At 37.3% G+C, this 21,279-nt stretch overlaps 1 protein-coding gene across 2 annotated transcripts; it reads left to right on the top strand.

Moving 5' to 3' along the window:
• The first annotated feature begins 82 nt into the window (after positions 1 to 82).
• On the top strand, positions 83 to 20,414 carry LOC140140981 (flavin reductase (NADPH)-like). Of its 2 annotated transcripts, none has more exons than XM_072162755.1 (5): positions 83 to 229; positions 11,351 to 11,496; positions 16,949 to 17,150; positions 17,652 to 17,810; positions 19,447 to 20,414. In XM_072162755.1, exons 2-5 carry the CDS (start codon positions 11,362 to 11,364, stop codon positions 19,587 to 19,589), a joined length of 639 nt encoding a protein of 212 aa, XP_072018856.1. In that variant the 5' UTR covers positions 83 to 229; positions 11,351 to 11,361; the 3' UTR covers positions 19,590 to 20,414. The 2 variants fall into 2 exon arrangements, with proteins under 2 accessions (XP_072018856.1, XP_072018855.1); XM_072162754.1 differs by having other exon boundaries at positions 11,347 to 11,496.
• The last annotated feature ends 865 nt before the right edge of the window (positions 20,415 to 21,279 follow it).

The raw sequence follows: 21,279 nt of genomic DNA, 5'->3' as shown, positions 1-21,279 counted from the left end.
TGGACTTTGGGAGACGAGCTGGCAGTTATTGGAGGACACGCTGTTTATGCGCAGAAAAAATAGAGTAATGTGCGCAATCAAATCAATCAACCAAACAAACACCGTTTTTCATGTTTTTCAGCTCAAAAAAGACTGTTTTTGAAACGATACTTGTATGAAACTGATGATCCTATTGTGTAATCAACTTCAGAGACACCGAGGGATACCTTAAACTACAGTTCTTGTGAATGTAAGTTGTTTTAAAGGAGTATTTCGTGATCTGGATCTGGATCTGGATTAGACTCGCTGAGTCTCATGGACGCCGTTCGTCCACTGAGACTCGTTTTTCCCATTTTGTGTGTGAATGTGATTTACACGCTTAAGACTTTGCGCCGCTGTGGTATTTAAAAAAATTTCTTTGACATTTGGACGATGCATGTAAAACTGTACTCATATATAAGAATCAGAAACTTAACTAGGATTCTTACCAAATTCTTGAAACGCATAATATCATTTGGAATTTCGTGAATAAAGATGATTTAAGAAGCCGCCTCTCTCCCCGTGTCCGACAAAAATGATCACGAATGAAAAATGACAAATTTCACTGCGCGTGCGCACAAAGGTTAATTTCGCTGATCCCTCCTGTTCTTTTCAATGTCAATTTAACACACGATTCCCGCTGTTGTTTTGGTTCCAATAAAATAGCCTAAATCTTAAGGCCCCGATCTCAAAACAATAAACATGGCGGAACAAGCACAATCCGATGACCGTGCGTAAGCAGTTGAAGGACTGGTTGATTAAGTTACATGAAAATACGTCATTGATCACCATCAAACGATAGTCTCTGCACAGCCAATTTGCGTCGGTCCTAACGTTCGTCGTTCCTATAGACACATACAGTGTGTGCCGAGACTAACCTACCACCTGCCTACGACAAAAACAAATGAGACGAAGAACTGAGCAACCATTTTTGTCCTGAAAAATGCTTCATCGTGACGATCAGAAACTCCAAAAATTTGTTTTTTACTACGCTGGATATTGTTCTGGAATCAAAGTACATGTAAGGATCAAATTTGAAGGTAAATAGGCCAAATATTGCAAGAAAATCTACTCACTAGGCGGCTAGGGACTGCGCATTGAGTACACGGCTATAGGGAAAACCAAAAATCTAGACTAATCTGGATCATTTATACTCCAATTAAGCAGTGAATTCTGCATCACACTAGAGTTGACATGACCAAGACCGCTAGACAGATTGGTTGGGAGCATAAAGTTCAAAGTCTGGATTGTCCTTTGAAGTCAGGTGATTGATGAGTTTTGTCTTGAATGTCGTCAGAGTAGGTGCGTCCAAGGCGTCGTGTGGGAGGTCGTTCCATTGCTTCGTAGTCGAGGGGAAAAAGCTTAAATCATAAATGCGGGATCTTGTTGACAAACGTTGAAAAGAAAGAGCATGAGTCCGTTTAAGTGTGCGTTGGGGCTTAACAAGGTGATTTCTCCAGTCTATGTCGACAAGGTCGTGGGTGATTTTGAACATCATTGAGAGACGAGTAATTGTGCGACGAGTGTTGAGGTCCGTCCATTCCAAATTGTTTAACATGCTGGTAACACTGGACTCCCTCGAATAATCATTCATGCACATCCTGGCCGCTGAACGTTGAATCATATCTAGTTTATGCGTATCTTGTTTGGTAATTGGGTGCCATGCGGCAGAGCCATACTCCATTTTGGGTTGGACCAGAGAAAGGTATAATTTTGACTTGACATCTTGTGTACAGGACCTAAAGTTTCTCGGATCACCCCTAGTACCCTTTTGCAGCTGTTAGTGACATTGTTTATGTGTTTACCCCATTTCATGTCGTTGCTGAATGTGATACCTAAATATGAGTGAGAATCAGTAGTATTGAGGATGTTTCCACATAATGTATATGGTGTTGCAATATGAGATTTTTTGCTTGTGAAATGCATAGTATAACACTTGTCTGTGTTAAAATTCATTTTCCACGATGAGCCCCAGTTTGAAAGTGCATCTAAGTCTTTCTGGAAACTAACCGGTCGTCAGCATTTTTTATTTCTCTGTAAACCAGTGCATCGACCGCGAAAAGACGAGTCTTAGTACCTTTGGAAATGCAGTCAGGCATGTCGTTGATATATACCAAAAAACACAAAGGACCAACCACAGTCCCCTGTGGCACACCAGATGTCACATCCAAGGCAGAGGATAACTTTCCTTCCAAGATGACTCTTTGTTTACGTTGAGTGAGAAAATTTTGTAACCATCTGTAAATGTTACCAGTAATCCCATAATGATTAAGTTTCTGGAGGAGGCGTTGATGAGACACACGGTCGAATGCCTTTGAAAAATCAAGGAGGACTGCGTCGACCTGTTTGTTGTTATTCAAGGATAAAGCTAAGTCGTTTGTAGCCAAAACCAACTGCGTGTCACAACCTCTTCTCTTCCTGAATCCATGTTGGGAGTCATGAAGAATCTTATGGTTATCTAGATGACCCATAATATGGCTGGTGATGATGTGTTCCATCAGTTTACAGCAAATAGATGTTAAAGCTATAGGCCTGTAGTTGCCAGGAGCACTTTTACTACCTTTTTTGTGGATAGGTGAAATATGCGACATACGCCAGTCAGACGGTAAGTCGCCGGTGAGAAGACTTTGGTTAAACAATGCAGATAGGATTGGTGCAAGTTCCTCAGCACATTCCTTTAGGATCCTAGCAGGGATCTGGTCAGGTCCTGACGCCTTATTTGACTCCAATTTAAAAAGCAAATCACGGACACCCTCAGCTGAGATGATGAGAGGAGGTATATCTGGCGTGGGATCACCTTCCATTCCTGGAATGTTACCAGTGTCATCACAAGTATAAACAGAGTGAAAGTAATTGTTTAAAATTTCTGTTTTTTCTTGAGTGTCGTTTGTTGTTGAGTTGTTATGGTTTAGAGGTGGAATACCAGTGTTATCAACACGTTTAGATTTGACAATTTTCCAGAAATTTTTTGTGTTTTGATGAAAGTTGTCTGACATGTTTGTTTTTATGTATGCCATTTCTGCGTGACGAAGTTCTTTTTTGTATGTTGTGCGGTAAAGTTTGAAGACATCTTTGTCTTGTTCAGATAGAGAAATCGCTGCTTGTTGTAAAGCTTTTGGAGTTTTCTACTCATGCGTCTAAGTCTAGCATTGAACCAAGGTAAATTTTGTCTGGTTGTAGTCGTCTTAGTTGGAATGTACAAATTCATCAGCTCAGTCAACTTCTGGGTAATGTTTTCCCAGTTCACCTGGACTGAATGGTTGGTCTGATCCTTGATGAAGTTTGCCCCAAATCCAGACAGGTCATTCCTTAGTGAAGTTATGTCACCTTTGGAGTAGAGAAAAACCTTGCGGTTCTGGACACGGTTACGTTTTGGTTGAAGGCTGCTGAAAATTCTCACGACATCGTGATCACTCTTTCCAATCCCAGGCAGTGTATCAACACTATTAATGAGAGTAGGGTTAATCACCAAAAAGAGATCGAGGGTATTTTTCCCTCGGGTAGGCTTGTCAACAACCTGTTCAAGCTGAAACTTGGTACATATCTCAAGGAAAGCATCACACTGAATCCTGATGTCACTACCAGGCTTAATAGTTTGATCCGACCAATTGATATCCCTCAAATTGAAGTCGCCACCTAACCAAATCATGCTTTGGCTTGAGTAAGTCTCATGGAGTTTGGTCAATGATGCGTCCAGTTCATTGAGTGATTCAGGTATCTGGGTTGTAGTAGGCACCTAAGAACAGAGGGCTGCTTTTGTTACGAGCAATTTTGATCCAGAGTAATTCTGCGTTTACATCCAAGTTGTCGAGATGCTGAGAAGAAAGGTCCTTTAATGCAATAAGTACTCCTCCGCACTACCCATCAGGACGGTCCTTCCTGTACACGGTGTAATTACTAGGGAAGAGCTCACATGACTTGATGTCATTATTCAACCACGTTTCTGTGGCAATGAGAATGTCAGGTCTTTCAGTATCGAGCAAGGCTTGAAGTTCAGTGGTTTTCCCTTTTAAGCTTTGGAAATTGATATTCAAGATCTTTAAAAATTTTGCTTTTTTCCTTTTTCTCCACATGTATGCATACTTTTGGTTTTATAATTGTTCTTTTCTGAGTTAACAGATTTTTGATGATTTGAGTTGTTTTGCGATGGTTGGAAAGGTGTATCTGGTGGTGTACATACAAGTGCTTTCGTGCGTTGCACGGTGTATTGAATGATGAGATGTACTCATTTTAGTGGGATTCATGAAACATTTTTGTTTTGGTTGTACATTCGGTTTCACAATGTTTATTTCATAAGGGTCAGAAAACAACTTACCAAACAGAGACTCACCCAGTATTTCATATTGATTTGGGGATTCAAAATTTGCTGTTGTGAAAAATGAGTCGGCAAAATTTACCACGCCACATCCAGGGCAAAACCAGGCGAAGTCGACGAAAGTGCCGTGGAGTGCAACATATTCCTCATCACTTACCTCGCCACATTTTGTGTCGTCCAACACCCACATGCATCACAACTTAAAGCCTGGTGGCTGTCAAGAACTTCCTGACTACAACGCGTGCACGGAAATTTGGGTTTCTGGGGGCGCCCAGGTCTCTTTGGGCCCGGGTGTGGATGGACGTCTCCACAAAGACCAAGTAGTGTCAACACAATATTTGTACTTACTAAAATATTTTCATTTTGAAAATTGATGAAAAAATCTCCCGCATAGAAACCTCTCTGGTTAACTACCTGGTTTCTAAGTTTACAGGCTACATACACCAAAACAGAAGAGTCATGCTGAAGGCCCTCGGTGTTCACAACACCACAAACCACACATCCACTACTACTGGTGGTTATTTGGGGAGAGCAATCCATGGCAATATCACCCTGTACAGTTAACCACAACATTACATGCAGGGTTGTAAACAACAACATGCGTAAAACACTACCAGACATTTTAAAACTCACTTACCCAGAGAATCGTAAATGAAATACAGTACAAAGTTCACCAGTATGCGTACTCAATGTAATGGTAATAGATAATGTTTGTATGAAGTCGGTATATGAGATGTATTAATGTAAGGCTGCAGTATAGTCGGGATAGTCAAAGTGGTACTAAAGTAGGGGGGCGTGGCACCAACAGAAACAAAATGGCTACCTGATGTCACATAAATAATTGCACAACTGTCGATGTCAAGTTAGTAGCCAAAGATAAAAGCATCAAAGCACAAAATAATGAGATACACAATGCATAAAAAATAAAGTCAGCGACGGTTGTATAATGATGGGAAATGTTCCTACAATCTTTGCAAACACAGTATACTTGCGGAAGTCCAATGGCGATGTTGGTCTGGGTAGATAAGATGGCGGCCCAATGTTAACGCAACAGACAGTCAATACGATGTTGAACTTGGTTAAAAACACGTTAAAAGTTTATACAGGGTAACAAAATAGTGGTAGAAGTGGTGATCCTAGCATCCTCTTTTTATGACATTTTAATTTTCACTTTATAATTTCACAGTATGTCCAGTGTGGTCACGTCACACTTCCGGTGTGACGTGTCCAGAACATCAATACAATCTTGGAAGACACCGATAAATTCCAGGACGGCCTGCCAATTATAAGCTTCCTATAATATCTATTGCACAACATACGAAGTCACAAACTTACAAACTTCAATATGCACTTCAAATAAACCGGACCAGCTGTTAATCATTACCAATCCTTCAGAACGTTTTACTAAATTTAATCTTGTTTCTGTTTGATGTAAACTAAAATGCGACTTTGATATCTCCATTTTCCCTATCGAAACGTCATAGAGGGGAGCGGGTTAAGGCGTTGGACTGTGAATCCAAGGGTCCCGGGTTCGAATCTAAGTGGGTCCACTTTGTGTCTCTTTGTGTCCTTGAGCAAGGTACATTAGTACTCTACTTGCTTAGTGCTTCGGAGGGCACTTTTAGCCGTCAGTCCTGATCCCGTGTACATGTAATTCTCACATTAAGGGATCTGGAATGAGCGTTTTAAGCGTTTCAACAGTATTTTTTGTGGGACATGAGAGCACCTCAGACGTATCGAATTGCATTCTGAATACGAAGCATGTCTTTCTGATATCAAATAATTTTCATTTTTTGAAATTTACGATATAATACAAATTTTATGACAAATTATTAAAATTTGATATTTTTCACATTTTTGATATATAACAGTCCTCGAAGTAAATTTTATAAATCTAATGACATATTCTTAAAGTGTATGTAGCTGGGAGGAAAAGCCAACGATCAATTGAAAATTTTGACCTTTCATATTGAAGATATGGATTTTTTTCCCAAAAATACCTCATTCTTTTTGGTGTTTTGGGAAAAAAATCCATATCTTCAATACGAAAGGTCAAAATTTTCAATTGATCGTCAGCTTTTCATCCCACCTACAACCTACATACACTTTAAGTATAAATCATCAGATTTATAAAGTTTACTTGAGTACTGTTAAATATCAAAAATATCAATTTTAATCATTTGCCATAAAATGTGTATTACATTTAATTTCAAAAAATCAAAATTATTTGATATCAGAAGGACATTCTTTGTATTCAGAATGCAATTGATATGTCTGATGTGCTCTAATGTCCCACAATAAATACTGTCCAACGCTCATACCCCACCCCTTAATGCAGTGTGCACGTTAAAGAACGTCACAGGCTATTCGAAAAGAGCTGGGGATCATCCCGGTACTGTCCCGGGGGGTACTCTTGACTGTACTTAAAAAATACACTCATCTACTCTAGGTTCCAGCGTAAAAAATAAGTACAGCTTGTCTGTACGCAGTGCGATATTATACTCATACGTATGAGGGAGGCACTAATATGGAAGAAGTCAAGTGTTGTTTAGTAATGTTTACCATTTTGCCTGAAATGTGCAAGGTACTGTGGGAAAGTGTCAGACATCACGTTGTGCACGATTTTGTCAGTGTTGCCAGTAAAAAATGATATGCGGAAAAAGAAATTGCCCCTGTGAGACCAAGCGCGGATCTAGGGGGTGCTTTGGTGGCTGCAACACCGGGGTATGAATCGCAAAAAAAAAACCAGAGAGCGAAAAGAAAGAAATAAAAGAAAAAAAAAAAAGAAAGAAAGAGAAAAGTAGGGCCTATGCACCAAATCGCACAAACAGAGTTCAGAAATGCAAAATTTCCCTAGGCAAGTGGGCGCTGCCCTCTTCCAACACCCTGGACCCCTGTAGCTCCCGTATTGGTCATCATTAACTTTACAGCAGGCGCAGTTTAGGGGGGCAGCGGGCCCTCCTCCCACAAAAAAGAGGAAAGGAGGGGAGAGAAGAGAAGAGAAAGCGGACTAAAAAAGAAGAAAAAAGGAGGAGAGAAAAAGTTAAATTGCACATAATTGAAGGTTATAGGCCTACAATAATATAGGGAAAACCGTCATTTATTCGGCTTTTTCAAACTAAAATTGCCAAATAGTGCCAAAAATGGTCCACCAAATGGCTTCAAATAGGTCTTCATTTTGCAAAAGTTTCTTACTTCTGAGGGGGACACATCCCCCCTCAGACACCCCCCCCCTGCATAGTGGATATTTTTAGCTTCTGCTTTCAACATTTGCCAATTTATGTTTAAAACAATTTATAGGCCTACAAACAATATAGGGGAAACTTGTCCATGAAAGGTTTCATGGTCCGTCATTTCACAAATTTTCGGCTTTTTCAAACTAAAATTTTACACACTAATAGTGCCAAAATGGTCCACCAAATTGCTTCAATTAGGTCTTCATTTTGCAAAAGTTTCTTACTTCTGGGGGGGCCCATCCCCCCTCAGACACCCCCATGATGCGCGACGCGATGCCCGCTTCGCGGTCTTTTTTTTGGAAAGCAGTCCTGGATCCACCCTTGTGTGAGACCGCTGCACTCGCCTTCCAAAGAGTGTGTTTGCTGGCCATTTAGTTGTTTTATTTTGCAAAGGGGGATACTGTTTTGTTAATCTCAAGAAATTGTGACAGGATTTGTTTGGAATCGGGATTAGATAAGATAATTATATACAATACACATTCATTTTCTGTGCCAACGACTGGACTAGAAGACCTAATGGGTGTTGCTATACAAGCTGTTTGTGCAACGCTACAAATCTTTGTCACCCAATGTAACTCGTCGGTTAATTGCGAATCGGTCTGACAAGGTCAGGTCATATCCACGTCATAACAAACCTCATTGTCGTAGCCGAGAGAGCAAGCGTGAGAGCTGGACACTTTTTCTTGTTCTGGACACGTTTTGTCATAAATATATTGGCGATGTCCAGTGTTTATGGACACTTTTTACATACAGGTACGTTTGATCGTGATAGGGTATCTTCGATAGCTGTACAAATTGTACAAAATATCAATTTGATACAGACCTAAAATTATGTACACAAATATTTTGGTCCACACGTTGTGCATGTATTGAGTTGTTCGAGATGTATAATTTCAGTACTGTAGATATCCACAAAAAATGCTTATTCATATTCCCAAAATTATTTCAGTTGATTCCGATTTTGCATTTGCGAGTATAATACCAGAGAAGATGTAACTTAAGAAAAAGGAGGTTGCAGGTTGATCTAGCTATCATCAAATAAAATATGTGTGAGAATGTGGGGATTAATTTCCCCGATAGCGAGTGCGTTCCACGCAAATTCAATGGAGGCTGTTCACAAACTGTCCAGCTTCGTCGTGTCAGGTTGGTTCCTTTAGCATGCTGTGCGGACTATACGATCTTCCGCTACGTGTTTCAGGATGCACTTATAATAATAATATAGTGAAGAGTACTAAAACAATGTCAGTATGATAACAGTGAATGTCTGTCCTACGTCTATATCCTTGTCGGTAGGAATCTCTTCATCAGAAGCAACATCACCAACTTTGATTTCATAAGCGTGCTTGGGTGGACGCGCTGCATTTAATACTATTTCATTTCATTAATTTAGTCTGTGTTGAAGAAACTAAGTTGGACGTGGACAACTAGGTACACCGGAACGTAATTCATATTTGACGATATTTTTGCTAAACGAATTAATCTGCAAGAAATATTTGGTTCATTTTAATGTAGCCAGAGGATTCCAGTAGTGGTATAAAAATCTCAACTTATTTTGAGAAAAGTGGGGGATGAGTCTGTGAATCACAAAATAGACAAGGTTTGGGTGTATAATCGACATCAAAAACCATTCTGCATTCCTTACACAAAAGCTACATTTTTAGCGCAATCTACTCATATTTACTTTAAAATGCCAATGATTTTAGAGATTTCAAAGAAATATGTTGACCTTTTTTATTTTGTCCATTTCCCCAAATTGGGGTGTTTCGTCGTGAGGGGCTGGTCAGAATATCATAATTTGACATTTCATCAGGAGGGGCCAGTTGTTAAGATATTATAATTTTGGACCTGGCTATATTAACACATAGTTATAAGGTTAAGGGATCCAAAATGAGCGTTTATGGCGTTTCGACAGTATTTTTTGTGGGACATGAGAGCACCTCAGACCTATCGAATTGTATTCTGAATACGAAGCATGTCTTTCTGATACCAAATAATTTTCATTTTTTTAAATCACAATATAATACAAATTTTATGACAAATTATAAAAATTTGATATTTTCAAATTTTGATATATAACAGTCCTCGAAGTAAATTATATAAATCTAATGATATATTCTTAAAGTGTATGTAGGGAGGAAAAGCCGTTTGACGGTCAATTGAAAATTTTGACCTTTCATATTGAAGATATGGATTTTTTCCCAAAAAGACCTAATTTTTTTTGGTGTTTTGGGAAAAAAAATCCATATCTTCAATACTGAAAAGGTCAAAATTTTCAATTGATCGTCGGCTTTTCATCCCACATACATACACTTTAAGTATAAATCATCAGATTTATAAAGTTTACTTCAAGTACTGTTAAATAGCAAAAATATCAATTTTTAATGATTTGCCATAAAATGTGTATTAAATTGCGAATTTCAAAAATCAAAATTATTTGATATCAGAATGACATTCTTCGTATTCAGAATGCAATTCGATATGTCTGATGTGCTCTAATGTCCCAAAATAAATACAGTAGCGTAGCCAGAAGGGGGCAGGGGGCAGAGTGCCCCTGACAAAAAAAAATGAAAGAAAAAGTGCCCTCTGACAAAAAATGAAAGAGAAAATCAGGAGGGCAAAGGAAAAGAAAAGGGCAAGGAGCCCTTTTCTAGCAAAATTCAGGGCCAAAATAGTGTAAAATACAAAAATTTGTGCACATTGTAACAATAAAGCCATTTTTTAGCCGGATAATGGGCGAAAATAGTGTAAAATACAATTTTTTCAAGCTTACGCTACATCATCCCAATAAGTCCTTTTTAGGAAGCTCAAGACATACAGTCTCTGTATTGTATGATGCAACTGCAATTTTTTTCGTCTGTGCCCCCAAAATTTTATTTTGCCCCCCCTGACCAAGAAAGCTGGCTACGCCCCTGAATAAATACTGTCCAAACGTTCATACCCCAGCCCTTAATATGCAAAATATTTTATCAACAGTTAAAAGTACATTCTGTTAGAATGTTTTGCTTCACTTTTTCAAAAATGTTTTAGGTATGTTATTAAAATATTTTTATACCCCTTTTAACATGGCATTTATAAAAACGTAGTAAACTGTGCTTCATTGAAGTAAGACATGCTTATTTTGCTCTGAGCTTATCTTGTTTGCTACTGAGTTCTATTTGAACTTGCCTTCAGTTTTTGACTTGAATTTGTTTTTAAACTACAGCATGTAGTTTTTGTTGTTTGCTTTTATATTTTGTTGTCTGTCCCTGAAGAAGAGCAGTTTATCTGCTCGTAACGTTGGTTGTTTTTTGTCTGTTGGTTTTGTTTGTCTGCTCCAGGTTATTTTGTACTGTTTTGCTGACACTTCTGTGGGCTCTGAAATTGGCAAGTTTTGGCCATCAAACTTTGCCTGTTTTGGTACCTACATTGGTTGTTTGGTTTACCGAGTGTACACAGTGATTTACATCATTGATCCTTGTTGTTTTTGCAGGTTTAGCACTTTTGTGAGCCTTTGTGTGTCATTTTTGGCTATCAAACTTTGCCTACTTCCTATGCCTACATTTACTGGTTTTGCCCGCCCCCCCCCCTGCATATTGTCTAGTCTGTATTTTACATGTTTCCCCACATCAAGTTGGTGTACCTTGCTTGTTTTCTTTTATGACATTTAGGCCTATACCTTTTCTGTAAAACATTGTGTGTTTGCTGGATACAGCTATAGCATGCCCTCTAAGAGAAATATATAAGAATCTGTTCCCAGGCATATAATAAATAAGCAATTGTCACACTTGTTTCTTTCAGAGAGAAGCCAAAGTGATGAAGCTGGTAATATTAGGTGCAACTGGTCCATCAGGACAGTGTCTGGTGATGCAAGCATTGGAAGCCGGTCATGAGGTCACAGCCATTGTGAGAAATCAAGCAAAGATAACAACAAAACATGAGAAACTTAAAGTAAGTGTGAATTTTAAAGAAGAACTGAGATTCAATGCAGATAATAGAGACTGTGTACCCCATTTACAAACAGTGGCGGCGCCAGGAATTTTTTCGGGGGCATTGGGGAAAAGTGAGTTTCAGGCAAAATCTACAAATTTTGGGCAAAATAGCAACAAAAAGTGGAAATTTTCGTAATTTTGGGTTTTCACTGGGGAAAGGGGGGAAGAGTTCTGACTGGGGGCATTTCCCCCCTCCCATGCTCCCCGTGGTGCCGCCACTGTTTATAAATTTTGTATACTGTGCACAAAAAGTATCAAAAGCAATATTTGAAAGGCACTAAATGTAAATTACCAAATAAAGTAATCAATAGATGGATTATTTTGTTCTGTGTATTTTACACCTCATTTGGCATGATGCGACCCTTTTCTCTCAAGTTATACCAATATGAATGGATAAAAAGACATTTCAAATATGACACATTTGGAATATTTCTTCCTTGAGGGTGATACCCACCAGCTTTTGTAACTGGTTCATTACAGTGTGACAAATCAGCACTCATTCCTATAAAACCAATGCAAACATTAGCTACTTTTGAAAGCCTCGCTTTTTAAAAACTTGGCATAAGTTGTGAACATTTAGTCGCATCATGCCTATTAATAGGTATCAAAATATGTAGAACAAATTTTTCCATCTTTTGACTACTGTCATTATTTTAGGTTTAGTGTGTCTTTCAGATATTGATATCGGATACTTCTTGTGTGCAGTATAGAAGGTGAGCCCTTCAATCAGCTCAGGCTTGCTGATGCATATTTGACAGCAAAGTTAGCAAGACAGCCTCAATACTGACTTCCTCCCTACTCCCTATTCCAGAAAATTACAGCACTAATTTTTGGGATTAAAAATATTATCCTGTTTTGCCAAATGAAACATAGCTAAATTCTAATCCTTTACTTTAGTTAGTTCTAACTGGCAATGATAATCAAATTTGAATATTTGGCCAATTTTTGGAATTAAGGGATGTTTTTGTATACCGTGACAATTCCGGGGTGACAATGATACCCAAAGACTTGTACAAAGACTAATTTCAAGTTATGCATTCTTATTTTTTGAAAAACGAATTTTTTTGTTCATATCCAAATATTAAATTGAATTTAATATCATATATTAATAAAATCATTAAAATCATGAGCTAACTCTTGACCTATACTCAAGATTTTGAATGCTTTTTTAAAGACTAGTGCCAAGTCTTAGAATGTCCTACAATCGTAAGAAAACATACAAAATTTTTCTCTCACATTGCAAAAATGTTAAAATTTAACTTTTATTGCCAGTAAGAACTAACTTATGGATCAGGATTTAGCTATGTTTTATTTGGCAAAACAAGAGATAATATTTTTAATTCAAAAATTAGTGCTGTATTTTTCTGGAATAGGGAGTAGGAAAAAGTTTTACTAGAATAAAAACAAATCCAAAAGACATGTTTAATATATAAATTAATTATTTAAATATTTTTAATGATAACATTATTACAATAATAAATAAATTAATAATAATCAGAGCAATTTCACCGATATGTCAGAGGTCAAAGTGTCCCAAAAGTGCTCTCAAAAATTACAATGGCGAAGTCTTACAAAGTGTCACACAAATGTAGACCAGTGTGACATTTAGGGACTGTTCGCAAACACTTGTTAGGGGGCCTGATGCAAAAAGGGGGGCCCTCAAAAGTTTTGACCCTCCTAATGGGGCCCTGTAAAATAGGACCACAAATTTTCCTGGAAAAATGGACTTTATATGCTTTTCTATGGGGTTGACCCCCAGGTTGACCCATAATTTTCATGTCAAAAAGGGGGAGCCCTGAAATGTTTAAGATCTGAAAAGGCGGAGCCCTGAACAAATTTTTTGCAATGCAATTTTTGGCATCACCCCGAACAGTCCCTTAGCTATGTTTCAATTGGCATGGCAAGACAATTTTTTTTTAAATTCCAAACGAAATATTAGTGCTGTATTTTTCTGGCATGGGGAGTAGGCCATGCTTATGGCATTACCTGATGGCGATGAAATCTTAGAAAGTGTCACATCAATGTGGACCAGTATAACATTTACTTGGGTTTGGGGGCCAAAAAATTGATGAGGGCCCATTCTGGGGGACCCATAGCCTGGGGGAAGGGGCTTATTTCCGTGTTGAATTATAGGAACTTGATCTTGATCTGGAACGTAAGGGATAGATTTTGTCACGTGATCCTTCTCAAGATATTGGCCCATGTTTTGGAAAAAAATCACCTTAAAAGACCAAAATTTGTGGGCAAAAATTACCCCTAGAATGGGATAGGGTTTTGAATCTCAGTGTGTTACACCCTGACAGAAAACAAAGTCCCATAGATTTGACTCCGCCTGAATTGCCCTTGTGCATGTGGGCTTATGTCCAAACAGGTTTATGCATGTTTTAGTTTAAAATCATTAAAAATGGAAAGTTTGACGAATGATTGATAGGAAATGTGTTAGCGGTGAGCGCCGTGCACTCTCTAAATTTAGTAAATTTCCTTTGTCAGCCGTGTAATTGAATGGGATTATTTTGAAATTTAAAAACGCTTAAAATATCACAAACAAGTCGGCCGATGTTAATAAATAATATTAATACAAGTTAAAACCGTTGGGGTTCGATAATGAACCCCACAAAACTAACCTTCAAGTTCAAATTAATTAAATACAGTAAAATTTGATTATTACTGGGTGAGAGTCGCTGTGACGATTTTAAATTCGCCATGTTGGTTTATGGTTAGGCTCCGATCACTCAATGTGCAAATTGAATGGTGCGTACCAGTGATCACGGCAGCTGTGAAGTTCAGTTCCGATTTACTTCCATGTTCTGATTGTGTGGAAAGTGCCATACGGCAGAGCAGTTTTGCCGTCTCTTTCTATCATGTCATCCGCCACCTGATTATTGTTATTAGCTATCCTTAAAAAAAAATCGACCAGGCGAATTTAGCATTCGCACTGACAACAAGAGCTACCAATCACCGAAGCGTGACAGCATCGCGTAGGCGTGTGAGTTCCAATAACACTTAAGCGCGCTTCAGACTCCGTATTGTACGTACAATATTGTATGTACAATACTTTAAAAAAAAAAAAAAAGTATTACACGTGCAATAAATAGTATGTACCGGGAAAATATATATTTTGCTACAATCATTGGTTGCTTAATTGATACGGAGCTGCCAAATTTCTAAGAGTGGTAAATTTAGTGAGTGTTCGTAACGGAATGATGAACATCTTTTATGTCTTCTTGTATTCAACTGTACTTAATATTAAAAGGCCTATTAATACTAATAATATTAATAATATTAAAATTGTAATATTAATATAAATGGCACATTCAGTTTTTATTTATTTATTTAGGCCTATTTGTTTATTTATTTATTTATTTATTTATTTATTTATTTATTTATTTATTTATTTATTTATTTATTTATTTATTTATTTATTTATTTATTTATTTATTTATTTATTTATTTATTTATTTATTTATTTATTTATTTATTTATTGGTTGATTGATTGGTTGATTGATTGAATACTGATTGATAAATTTATTTAGCGATTCATTTATACCGACATTTAGTCATATATTGATTTAGTCAGTTTCTTAAGTATTATTTGTAGGCCTATGTATTTATTCTGGTTTTGATTTGATTTATACCGATATTTTTATTGTTTTTTAAAGTTTTGGCATGTAACATTATACATTATAACACGTTGTGTTATGAATTTGCAACAGCTTTTTACATGTTGATATCGTTGAGGCATGTTATGATGGTGTATGTTATAGACCTACTTATGATCATCCCAATACATCCATAAACGTGTTAATGAGAAACGAGATTACTTGAAATATATATTTCAGAGTTGAAAGAGTTTCATCTATACGAACATATTTCTGAAATATGTCTCTCTGATTAGCTCTGATTGGTTGATTGTCAAGAGGATTACGGCATCCTCAAAGCCTCATGCTGTAATTCTCTAATCGATATCTATTATAGGACCGATCTTTTGAAATCCATACAACCGTGTCAAATGAAATAGTCTCGGATCATAGTTTGTGGACCGATACGTCAGATTTCGGAATTGTATTAAAAATAGGCACAAATCACATTGAACAGGTTGAATGGTGGCAAAAGTAGATAAAATAACTATGGGTCGAATTTACATTAATCAGTGTCCTGGGCCAGGATAACATTTAGGACTCCTTCGCATTCTAAAACAATACTTTGAACCGGAACTTTGAACACCAAAATGTCCTTGCTTTCATTTTCTCATTTAATTTGTTTTAATTGTAATTAATTTCTTTGTCCACTGGCTCTGTGGTAAATCCGGTATTGCCAAATATTTATCGTCCATTACCCGTGTTAATCTATTTATTTATTAAAATGCACCATCTATTAAATTCCTGTAATACAACATAGGCCTAGTGTATTTGATAACAAATTTGTTTTTATTTTTGATTGGAATTTGGGTGCCATTACACGATTTCATATTATATAAAATATGTTTGGGCATGGCGGAATTAGTATATGATTAAAAATAGACATACTCTTAGGCCCCCTTTTTTAATGTTTGTACATTATTAGGCCTAATATTAATATTTATGTACAAAATGCAAACGAATGTACGTATATATATTTTATTGTTTTGTAAACATTAAATTTGATGTTTACTCATAATTATGTCTGGAAAGTCAGGGAAAAACTAAGGATTATCGGTATTTAGTTTCCTGGGAAAGTGGATCAGATGAGCAGTGATTAAAAACATTCACCCTAAATATTTATTTGATTTTTATTTTTTTATGAATTTATTAGGCCTACTGGTAAAGTGCAGAAAAAACCTCCAAACGCACGGATTTTTCATCAGCAGCAGTAGAAATTTATCTTGCATAGATTTTCTGGTGTCCTCGCTTGGATTTAGCAAACAATGAACCGTCAGGGTTATAGCGCGTTATTTAATCTGATTCAACTAGTCGTGGCACGTATATTTATTGCACATGCAATAATTTTTGACGTCACGAAAAGTATTGTACATACAATATTGTACGTACAATATGGAGTCTGAAGCTAGCCTTAGCGTATACATGCACACGCGCTTAGAAGTCATTGTTGCGCGTCAGGAGTCATTGTGAGTTATTAATGACCGCGCAATTAGTGCTCGGTCAGGCAATCAGTTTCTTTTGATTGGATCACGGGCTTCGCGCAGAGGTTGATTCAATGTAATCCCAGCATGCAGTATGACATCATGTGCAATGTAATAAAGGAGCCATTTCAACATCATTTCAAATAACCATGTATTTCTCAAACATGCTGTCAGTTGCTGCAATGTATTCTGGGCTTACATTGAAACAACCTCTGGGCTTCGCGTATATTAATGAAGTTATGAATGTGTGTAAATTCCCTGTGAAAATGTAACTTTTCTTTATTTCCACAGGTGGTGGAAGCAGACATATTTTCTGAGTCTTCTCTGCAGCCTCATTTTGAAGGACAGGATGCAGTATTGTCCTGTCTAGGAATTCATGCTGGATGGCTTCAACCAATCACATTTTACTCTCAAAGTATCCAACCAATCATAACTGCCATGAAAGGGTCAAAGGTCAATAGGTTTTTGACCATGACAACATGGTGCACCAAGAGTAAGTTGATTTCTGTGAGGAGTGTCTCAAAGGTGTTTTCATTCATCAAACTTTCTTATATGCAAAAAACTGTTTTTAATTCAATGTTAACCTAGAAATTCTAGAAAAATAATCTTGAGGTTATAGTGGCTGTATTGTGATACCTTTGGAATAGCTTCAAGACTACACCGCTGCCGCTGGTCATAATTGGTGATTCGGCCTGGTTTCTAATCTATTGATCTGAATAATGGAAGACATATTGGACTGAAGTCTAAAACCTGACTTTTGATATATATTGCCCTTGCAACTTTTTATTTTGTTAGGAAATCAGAAAAAAAATAATAAAAAAATTTGTAAGTCCCGCTAAGGATGTTACATGTAAAATCCTCATTAATTTCACAGATGTTTACAACATTTACACACGCGTGCCCCCTGGACCACAACGTGACATATAGAATGATTATGATATTATCAGTGGTTTTTTACTGACTATATTTCAACATTTCTTCATTTCATTACTAGGTGAAGGGCCATTTATTGTAAAGTGGATCGCCAAACCTTTGTTTTTGAAATATTACTGCCTTGACATGGGTCGAATGGAGGATTATCTGGAACAAGAGAGTGCAGACATCAAATACACAGTGGTCAAACCACCAAATCTCACAGGCAACACAATATCAGGTATGTAGCAGTCCCGCTGCCCTGGTCAGTTGGCTTAGGTGATTCAAAATACTTAATTAAAAATAAATGTCATATGATGCACATGGATGCTGACATTACAGTGCCTAGACAGGAAGTGCAGTAAATGACATTCGATTTGAATGGAAAGACAGGACGCGTGATCAGATTTTGAGCAAAATGTTGACTTTTTGCAACTTTGTAATGTTAGTTCTTAGGGTGTCCATCAATACCTTTTCTTTTCTGTCGGTAAAGATTTGCAAAATTTAGTTCTAGATAGCATACACAAAAATTAGAATCTCCCAATATGCAACAATTTGGTAAACAATTATCAGTAGCTTATTTGTGTGAAAAATCCCTATGAACGGTCAGGCCCGTAGCCAGGATTAATTTGAGGGGGGAATGGACCTTTTTAGCACTTTTTGGCAAATTTGGGTGGGTGCATCGCACCCCCCTTGGCTACGGGCCTGTGAACGGTGATCAGTCACTTCAATAATTAGTTACTTGGTTAATGGTGCTTGATTATTTTTAATCAATTAATTTTAGTCATCTAAGCTCAGGAGAAGGGGTCTTTGGTAAAAATTGGTAGAAAGGATTCAGGCTCTCAGGTGTAACCAAGGCTCTTCCAATTGAAACCTGCCATACCAGTGTGAAATATTTAACCCCATGAGAACTACCTGCCGATTGGTCAAAAAGACATTTTCATTATCAATTGGACCAATCAGCAACGTTGTTAGAATAATATATTTCACCACGCAAAAAAATTGGGGTGAATTATTTGCAAAGCTACAGTCTGATTGGTGATTAAAGTGAAGATATCATGTAATTGACCAATCAAAGGCAATGTTAGATCAGCAGGTAGTGCTCAGGGGGTTAAGAAAAGTCTTGAAGAGTATGTTTTTCAAATGGATTTGGACACAGTTGATTATTATACAAGTCTGACTAAGCTAACTGCTCCTGCCAGATACTTAACAAATTGACTTTGAATACTGTGAAAAAGTAAAAACTTTGCCTTGCTTTCAGTTTTCCACTTCGCTAATTGTGGCCTGATTGGAGTTAGCCGAGCCAAAACGCCATCAATGGCTGGAAGGGGGCAATTATAATTTTTTAAAAACCTCTATTATACCATTTATGGGATCACACCACTAAATCAAGTTCCTATTCTTTTATGTGTTAAAAGGTACAGAAGAAATCAAAATTTTCTCATGTTAAAACGTCATAGTGCATTCAAAACACCATTTTGCCAAAAGTTTATGATATATTCTACCCTAGATCCAGCAGTGTTTTGGTAGTTGAGCTGCTCGCAGTGGTGCATTGAACATAATGTAAGCCATACAAAAGCCTACAGCTCAGGGCCTCTATGTTGTGACGTCATTTGGTGCATGGAACCAAAAACCTTCCTAAAATGTCAGAATTGTAATATTTTTTTTTTCTTTTTATGCTTGGATGATAAGAAAAACATCCACAGAGCACAACTATCACCAAAAAATGTACACATCAGCCTTCATTTCAAACTTTTTTTTCCATTAAAATGCACCAGGTGTGGTTAGCGATTAGAAACACTGGTTATTATTTCTTCAGTCAGATAGGGTTGGACGTGATTTAGTTGTGTGATCTCTTATATCTTGTTTACTTTCAGGGGCAGAGATCAAATCAGTTGAAGGACAATGGGTACCAGGAGGCCGAGCATCTAATATCACCAGAGGAGATGTGGCTAAGTTTATGCTGGAGTGCTTGGATACTGACCAATGGGATAACAAACTTGTCTCAATTTCAAATTGAAATGACTAACTTAGAAGTCTTTGAACACTGATTTGATTAAGGTAAATTTTGTCAAAACGCATCAGTGTAAAGGCACAGCGAAATTTGCTGCCAGGCCTATGTTTTATGAGACAGCAAAAGAAATAGGATACCAGTTATGTTTACCCCTGTATATCCTAAACAAAGACAGGTATGTCATAATTAGAACCAGCAGCCAATAGCTGCATCTTTTTGCTCAGATTTAAAGGAAATCTGTACCATAAACTAATCAATGGCTATATAGTTGCAGTAATAATAAAAACGACAAACAGTAAAAGCTTATATATGTCCAAATAAAGGAGAAATTCTTAATTCCTTACGACGATCAGCGGTCAGTTTGCAATCCATGGTGGCTGCCATATTGATACCGATGTATTTTTTATTACGCTGTAACGGTACCCCGATTTTGAAACCAGCGAAATCCGTGCCACAAGCCTCGTCCCTCGTGAACTTTGGTGACACAAAGCGAATGCTACCGAAGTTCAGATTCAACATTCCTTCAAAAGAAAACGCGACAATTTTTACCCATAAGACTACAGAAGAACATAACAAAATGTATTTTAAGTAATATTTATGATCAACAATGTCTTTTGAGCACGAAAAGTGTAAAAACAGCACTAAAAACCAAAATTCGCTGTGGGGGTCGCGAATGCCACACAGCAACACACGATTGATTTGCCCGTCAACGAACCCCAGTGGGTCTGTGTGAAAGGTTACACTACCGCTTGTGGTAGAAAGGATTCGCAAGCAGCTATCATGGCGGCTTCCTTGAATCGCAGAAACAAAGGATTAAAAGTGCTTTTTCTTTGTTAGGAATATTCCGAACTTCATATGTTTAATTTAGGGGTATATAACTATATTAGCCATTGGATTTTTACCCATAAAACTACAGAAGAACATAACAAAATGTATTTTAAGTAATATTTATGATCAACAATGTCTTTTGAGCACGAAAAGTGTAAAAACAGCACTAAAAACCAAAATTCGCTGTGGGGGTCGCGAATGCCACACAACAACACACGATTGATTTGCCCGTCGACAAACCCCAGTGGGTCTGTGTGAAAGGTTACACTACCGCTTGTGGTAGAAAGGATTCGCAAGCAGCTATCATGGCGGCTTCCTTGAATCGCAGAAACAAAGGATTAAAAGTGCTTTTTCTTTGTTAGGAATATTCAGAACTTCATATAGACCGTCTGGTATGTTTAATTTAGAGGTATATAACTATATTAGCCATTGATTAGTTTATGGTACAGATTTCCTTTACAACCTCATTCAATGAAATAGGTCAAGAAATAGAGACACAGGGATTCAAAATCCCACATAAGATGTAAATTAATAAGTTACACATTGCTCCATTTGATGCCCTACGGTAAAAACTCGATAGTTAGCATATGTGCTTACTATTAAGCACTTTTGAAAACAAGAAAATGTACCAAAGTCCGGTGCTTTACCAACTGAGCTAATGGGGTTGAGACACACATTTGCAGGTTTACTTGCTTGTATATAACTATATGTGTATCGATGATTTGCTCAAAACCCTTTACACTTTGGTGGATGGGGCTCCTCTTGTTTGCATGTTTTAAAAGTGCTCGATAGTAAGCATATATGCTAACTATAGTGTTTTTACGGCATTGAGTTGTACACAAAGCTTTCTCAAATGAAAGCTAGTGTC

Source organism: Amphiura filiformis, chromosome 19 (assembly GCF_039555335.1).
Source record: "Amphiura filiformis chromosome 19, Afil_fr2py, whole genome shotgun sequence".
NCBI lineage: Eukaryota > Metazoa > Echinodermata > Ophiuroidea > Amphilepidida > Amphiuridae > Amphiura > Amphiura filiformis.
Note: the sequence above shows the minus strand (reverse complement) of the source record. Positions and strands in the feature narration are given on the sequence as shown.

Excerpts from the sequence above, each read along its gene's own strand:
- LOC140140981 (XM_072162755.1), top strand. The coding sequence starts at position 11,362 with ATGAAGCTGGTAATATTAGGTGCAACTGGTCCATCAGGACAGTGTCTG. Across the intron at positions 11,497-16,948 it reads CAAAACATGAGAAACTTAAA|GTGGTGGAAGCAGACATATT; the intron begins GTAAGTGTGAAT and ends TTATTTCCACAG. Across the intron at positions 17,811-19,446 it reads CACAGGCAACACAATATCAG|GGGCAGAGATCAAATCAGTT; the intron begins GTATGTAGCAGT and ends GTTTACTTTCAG.